Source organism: Labrus mixtus, chromosome 15, assembly GCF_963584025.1.
Source record: "Labrus mixtus chromosome 15, fLabMix1.1, whole genome shotgun sequence".
Lineage (NCBI taxonomy): Eukaryota > Metazoa > Chordata > Actinopteri > Labriformes > Labridae > Labrus > Labrus mixtus.
The window spans coordinates 8,230,943-8,238,442 of NC_083626.1; the positions used below are offsets into that span (position 1 = coordinate 8,230,943).

Consider the following 7,500-nt stretch of genomic DNA (forward strand, 5'->3'; position numbering starts at 1 on the left):
TCTCTTTTTAATGACTCATAAGCTGTCAGGAACATCAAAGCGGAAACTTTTATGGGTTTTTCAGGTCTAATAATCATCCTGGGAGCAGTCATAAAAGCACATTTAATAAGCGCCTTTTTAAAACAGGTACATGCTGCTTTTGTAATGTCGAGTCTCCTTCATCTTATAGACCCGGGCGCTCTGCTAATAAGTTCCACAAAGTGAGAAACTGGACAAATGGAAGCATAAAAAGGACCCAGATGCCCCCTTGTGTCGCCCTCCTTTTTTTAACTTTTATGGCTTTGGATTTACTGAGCAAAGACGACGCACAGAGAGACGAGGGGGGGGATTTATGAAGCTGCTTCCTGCAGGTACTCCAGCAAGCTAAACATATGACATATACGTTTAACTCTCGTAATAAAATGCTTTTGCATTGGTCGGTTTTAGTATAGTGTAATTCATGGTATTTAACCAATGTCCTTTAAAGCCCATTCTCACTCCTAAATTGTCAAATTTGGCCGGGTCAGTGGCCCTATGTTTTTAAATATAACACTACCCCTCTAGCATCATTGCTGCTGCTGGACGCTGTTCTCCAGCTGGTTGATTTAGAGTTGATCTTGGGTGATGTAGTTTTTAAAGCAGGTATTTACACTATGGATGCAACAATACAGACATCCCACATTTCAATACCTACTTCGTTTTTTTTGGTAACGATTTTTTAATTCGGTTCTGATGTTGCATGGTTATTATTAGAGTTTGGAAAAAGTCAGCAAACACACACTGATCACTTATTCAGGTGCTGAGTGGTAAAAAAAAACAAACACTGGATATGATGCACAAAGACTCAGCACTATGGCTCTCAAAGGTATACTTATTCTCTTGCTATATGTATAAAAAGCGCTCAAAATGTTGTGTTATTTTTTGCATATAGCAAATAAATAAGTATATACTTTGTAGCTATAGTGTTGTGAGTCTTCATTCATGCTTGGCACACAGAGTGCTGAACAAACCATACTGAGGCTGGAGATCTACAATAGATTGTCATAGTTTGTATTCTATGTCTGCGGAGCGATTTGTCGTATTTGTGGAGTTGGAAGTGAGACGTGTTTGCTCTTCATTTAGCGTGTTTGCTCTGTTCCGCTGGAGTCAAAGTCAAAGACATGAAAAAGCAGTTTAATGGAGGGTTAATCAAAGTTTGTCCTCCTTAAGTGCCGCAACTTCCTCAGCGAGGAAGTCTGTTTGGATACTCTTAACTCGGAGAGTGCAGAGGTCGCAGAAGGAGAGCAGAGACCCGCGGGCGAGTAGACTAGATGAGAATCGACAGTCACCTGCTCCGGTCTGCGGTCCCCTCTGTGCCGGCTGACCTGAATCCCACTCCAACTGCCCTCTGCCCCGAGCTGTAGGGCACAACACGCTCCTCGCTCTTATTCCCCCTCCTTACTCTCTGCTACAGTCCTTCACTTATCACAAGTGATACAGAGGCCCAGGGCATGTAGTAGTTTTAAATTGGCCATATAAAGTGTTTTTTTTTCCTTTTAGAGTACGTGTGTGTGTGTGTGTTTAAGTGTATGTGTGAGTCTGAGCTGGCCTGTACCGCTGTTGACAGAGAGAGCAAAATCATTAGAGCCAGAAAAACAAGGGGATAAAAGGTCACACTTACATCGATAAAAAGTTTTATGCTGTGTTTGTGTGGGAGCAACAAAAAGGTTCTGCTAAAACAAATGACCTCTGGTCAGCAAGAGCTGGGATGCATCTCCTAAACACACACACAAAAACACACACTTTTTTGAAGTCTAGAAACCGTTTTTTCGACCTGAGCAGCGACGTCTAGATGCTGTAAACTCCACCAACCAAAGGAACGTAGTATTAACCTTGTTTATGTTGTCTTTCTGCCCCCATATTTAACATTTGGTGTAAAATCCTGGTTTTATCCACATAAATGTCCCTTTGAGTAACTCCTCAAAGCTTATTTGGAGGAACACTTGACTTGTAACCAAAGCAGCTTCCTCCTCTTGAAGAAGAAAAGCACTCTGCAGTCTGTTAATGAACGCTGTGATAAAGGAAACTCTGGCAGTGATTTGGCAGATGATAACCGCAGACTACAGAGACTGAGGCAGAAGACACAGAGTTGACAGAGATAGTCGAGGCGACAGAAAAAGTTTTAGCAGCCTAAACTGCGGTGATGGATGAGCACAAGGAGGTCTGGAAATTAGAAAGAGAAGATCCAGACAAAAAAGAAGTAGAGAGGGAAGGAGAAGATTAACTGGCTGGCCTCAGTTCTCTGGCAAGAAGTGCGTAGGCTTTGGCTTTACTCTACTCACATTAGCTAGTTATCCCGTCTCTGTACTGTTTGATACAAGGGCTGAGGCTAAGAGATGGCGGAAGACAGTTATGGTTGAGCAAAAAAAGAGAAGAAGAGAGAGTGACCAACAATAAGAAGAGTGTACATCCCTATTATTCAGAACAGATTGTGACGTAACTTTGTCTGTATCGTTATTGTGTCATATATGTAAAAATCAAGATTCTTATCTTCTGAGATTTTAAGATTTTCATAACTTTTTAAATTTTTTTTTTTTTTTTTGGCTAATCAGTCCCTCCGTGCTAAGTGCTAAGGCTAGCTCTTTAACTCAGCAGAAAGCCAAATGGAGCAACAAGAAATTCAGTCAGTCTCACGGATGACTGGAGTATGTACTAATTCATAAATAGACTTTGAATCATGAATCCAGAATAATTTTGAATTGAAAATAGATTCTGAATCAAATCGTGACCCCAAGAATCGAAATCGAATCGAATTGTAAGACACCCAAAGATTCTCAGCCCTAGTCCCTTGTCAGTCTGTCTTTGGTTTCAGCACCACCAGTCTGCCTGTCAACAAATGCATTTTGTCAGTGATTGGACGACATGACGGCAATTTGTGTTTTTCCAACAGTGCAGTTTCACTCAGAGACCTTCAGAGGGCGCCAAAGTGCACCAGACCAAATTTGCTACATAATGTCGCTTTAAAACTTCTTGTACTGTCCTTATCTCAGTCTGTCTTCATTTATTCATGACTTTAATGAAAAAAGTCAAACTGTTTTTTCAGGATTATGTCTTTGCTAGAAAGTGGTGCCAGTGGAAAGAAACAGTTGCACAGTGTCATTGGAGACAAAACTCCAAAAACGTGATAATATGTTGATTATTTTCTCTTCTTGTCGAGTTGCTATGACACATGAGATGATTACTAACCGAGCTCTTCCTCCTTCTTCTACTTCTCTTTCTTGGTCCAGATCCTGGTGAACTCTGTCATCCAGCCCGCCCTGCTGTACGAGAACGTGGTGGTGAGCGACGGGAGTCCCATCCTCAGAGATATGCTCTTCAGCCCCGACCATCAGTACCTCTACGCTCTCACAGATAAACAGGTAAAGACACTCACTGATGATCCACAGCCAGGCTAGCTGTGCGGCGGCTCATAGTGCAGCTGACAGATGTTGTTGATGACCCTGAGAAATGATGGAGAAAAGTCAATAGTCATTTATCCGTCTGGTGATTTTAGAGACAACCCTGTGATACATTGCAGCCTACGGCAAACTTAATATGCATGCAAACTTTCCCTGTTGTAATTGTACGTTTTCAATTGTTTCAACACTCGGATGCCTTCACAGCCTGTCACTCCCCAATTTCATATCGTGTGTTGAGTATTCACAAAAACATACTTCATACTGGCAAGAGACGGAGTTTTAGAAATCAGAGGGTAAAAAAAGAAAACGGCGAAGTAACACTTCAAAAGACACAGGCTATAAAAAAAAAAAAAAAAAAACATGCTCTGCAGGAGCGAGCAATCAAGATAATTACATACATACATTACCACATACAGTGTGTGATCACATTTGCAATTCAAGCAGTAACACACAAGCGTGCACACACACACACACACACACATAAGTGCTAATTAATGTCATTACTATTTAAAACGTGTCATATATAAAGCCTCCAGACCTCATACAGTCGTGAAACGTGGTACATGCAACCTTTGCATATTAATTGCTGTGATGAAGATTTATTTTTAGCACCAATTATAGGAGATGTTTGAAACTTTAAAAAAATGATTACATGATTTTTGGGAACAGCTGTTTTCGCTGAGAATGACATAATAACATTTGGCATGACACAACTTGAATGTTGTTCACAATAAACATCGCTGCCTTTTGAGGAACGTGAAGCCAGAGAGTCCAAATTGGCCTTAGCTAGCTTGTCACATTTAGCTGTGCTGCTTTACCTCGGGTATGACCGACCTTCTCTCTTACATATATATCTTGTTCGCTTGTTCACTGAGAAGAAAAGCGCTGCCCGTCCGTCCTGTCTCTATGACAACAGTTTGTTGACAACGGCCGCTGTATTTGGCCGCTGTATATATATATATGTTTTTACGTTTTTTACCCAATCAGACACGGAGCAAAGAGGATGTGAGTACAAGATCTGATCCGTAGGAGACTAAAATAAAGGGAATATCAAACATTTTGAAAAGAGCGGCCGTGACGTCAACATCGCCTTTCTGTAAGGTTGAACGATTTTTTACTTTAGCGCTCGGAGCGGCCGCACAAAAACGACCGAGTGCTTGTAAAAAAGACGCTGGGCGCTGCGCTTTTCATCCAGGCGGCTGCTTTCTGCTGCGACCGCTCTCTAATCATTGAAAACAACTGAAAAACGACGCTGGCGCTGAGAAAAAAACGCCAGGTTTTATGAAACGTTACATATTTTAAATATGACACATGATACATTACTCATAGTTTTACACAAACATAATTAAGTGAGTTTGACTCTTCTTTGACTTCTCATTTTCCATTAACCTCCTCTTGCAGAGCGATGAGTCGTTGTTATCTTGACTTTATTTATGTGGGATTAATTCTCGACTCTGCAGAGTTCAGTCACATCCTCTCGTCCTTCGTTTACCTGCACGGCTCTCTTATCTCATAACACTTAATGACTGCTGCGTGATAACCTTCAAAGAGACTTTCCCCGGCATGTACACATTAGCTGCCATGTGAGCGCTGTGTAATTTACCAGCAATTACACTTAATTGACTTCCACGTGTCTGAATGAGCGCAGAGAGGAAGTGAAGTGTAATTGATAGCAATGGACAGCGTCGATGTCGATGCGACGGAGGGAAACAATAACTGTCCATCATGGAAAGTGGTCCAGGATGCTTTAATGTGCCATACAGCGAGTTGCATTAAAAACATTGTTATTAAAAAGTTATACAATGATGCATTCATGCACCTTTTTGGAAACACAGGAAGTGAAACAAAAATTTGTATTTGCATGCAAACAGACGAAACATCGATTAAGATTGGGATTTGATTCTAGTTATCAAATGTATTCAAATGCAACACACAATTAGTCATTTAAGTTCCTATGTTCACAAATCCACAGACTTTGCAACCCCAACATTATGGACTACATGGACTATATCAGAAGGTCTACAAACACAAAAGGGAGAGAGTCTCAGGCAAAGCGGCAAAAAGTCTTTGTGCATAAGGGAAACCTTGAAGAACTGTGAGCGACTAACAGGAACCGAAAGACTTTTTCAACAGTAAAAACTGGCATGCCAATACTTAGTATATACAGTATATTAAACCATCAGCGCACAGCATCCTCTGAGAACAATAAAGAATACTGAACCTCCATGCTGAGTGTTTGCAGATTTGAACTCGTGTCATCTAAATTAAAGATGACTGCTTTTGCCACCAGGATGTCTTTTTAATAATTAAAGCCAGTGTTTTATTTTTGATGAGCTCTGACATGTCCACTGCATGTATTTGCATGTTCGGGCAGCGGCCATACGTGGGTAGAAATGGTCCTTGCCGAGGCCGCTGTGCTTTGTCTGTAAAATGAGTCAGGATGATGCATTTAGAGTTTTCATAGTTAGAAAGTACGGGAGTGCCCGCATACTGTACGTCTTGAGCCGATTTAACATCTGCACTCCTGAAAGTTTTTTGGAGAATTTCAGGAGGACTGCCCCTTGAATCCTCCTCTTGTTCACACACACCTCACAGCGGGGGATTATTGCGGTCGATCAGGACGGGGAGCAAAGAGTCTCCTGAGGCAAAACATGATGTAAAAACAACGACTTGGGAAGTGGCAGACAAGCAGCAGAGTCCACTGCATGACGCTATAATGTGAATATTTTCCTTTATGTCAATGCTAGTTCAACAGAATCACTATCTGATCTAAAGAGCGGACAAACTGGAGAACAGAAAACATGAAGAAGCAGTTTAATGACGTGCACCTAGATCGTACCGGACGGGTGCATACAGTCTATGGTCGTGCAACTATCGCAGGGGAATGGGGTAGATTCTCCAGATTTGTATCCTGCTGTGTTTTCACATCAGCTTTTTCAGGAGTTTTGTGCAAGTGTGAAAGCACTATTATTACTATTATGATAGTTATTGTCCTCTAAAACCTGGAGAGGCTTGTCAGTTTTTTAAAATCTTGCTCGCACTGGTTTAAGATTTAGCCAAATTACAATAAATTTTGCAGAGCGAGTTAACACAAGTAAACAAGACAACAATCACATCCTCTTTTCATGCTGCAGCATCGCTCAGAGTTTACCTCAGTGTCTCTCAGCTTCCTACCGTTAACGGTAAATGTCCTCATAAAGCAGTACAGCTCATGTCAACGTTCACCTTTTCACACACATTCAAACCCTGATGTCAGAGACTGTTTTACAGAGTGTCAGGCTGCCCATCAAGAACTACTCTAACACACCTGCTGTACATATTAGACCCAGTCTTGCCCAAGGACATTTTGACATGAAGACTGCAGCAGCTGAGGATCAAACCACCAATCTACCAATAAGCTCAGCTATGAAGGGTTCTTTCCACCTAGCTGATTCCAGGCTAAATGCTAATAAGCTAAGCTAGCGCTTGTTCCTCTTGCTGGAAAATGTAAGAGTGGTCTGCTCATAAAGCTTAGAAAGTAGAAGAATAACCACATATTGTAAAAAGTTCTATTCATTTAGAATGTATTATTCTTTGAAGTATGAATTTAATCTTTTTAAAAATGTGAATCACTCGGTGTAAAAGAAAGGGAATGACCATCTCTCTGTGCATCCGTAATGGACTTTCACTCTCCGAGCTTCAGCGGCGGACACATTCACAGTCCAGTCAGAGAGTGAAACTGAAAAGTAGAGAAGGAAAGAGGTGGTGAGAGCTGAAGAGGTGGGAAAATATAATTGGTTTGCAGGATATGGTCCGTGCCTCTCTCTGACTCTTCCTGCCTCATCTTTTTTACTTTTTTTTTTTTACATTCTCTGGGCTCCTCTCTCCGCGTCGTCTCTCTCAGATGGAGTGGGTTTGTGGAGTAACTGTTCTCCCAGCAGCAGCTTCAGACAGCATAGAATAGAGAAAGGAGTCTTCCTCTGCCTCCGAACGTGAACTTGTGCTCCAGACAGCACAGAGACCAGAGAGAGTGTGTGTGTGTGTGTGTGTGTGTGTGTGGAGCCTCCCCGGTCTGCTGATGAGGAGCGACTTCCTAGCCCGAGGC

At 41.7% G+C, this 7,500-nt stretch overlaps 1 protein-coding gene across 2 annotated transcripts in view; it reads left to right on the forward strand.

Annotated features, from left to right (window-relative positions):
* LOC132990301 (plexin-A1-like) overlaps positions 1-7,500 on the forward strand; it is a 261,264-nt gene that overhangs the window by 124,541 nt on the left and 129,223 nt on the right. For both annotated transcript variants that reach the window (XM_061058473.1, XM_061058474.1), the window contains exon 4: positions 3,246-3,377. In XM_061058473.1, coding sequence (XP_060914456.1) covers positions 3,246-3,377 — 132 coding nt within the window. The remainder of the gene's footprint in view (positions 1-3,245; positions 3,378-7,500) is intronic.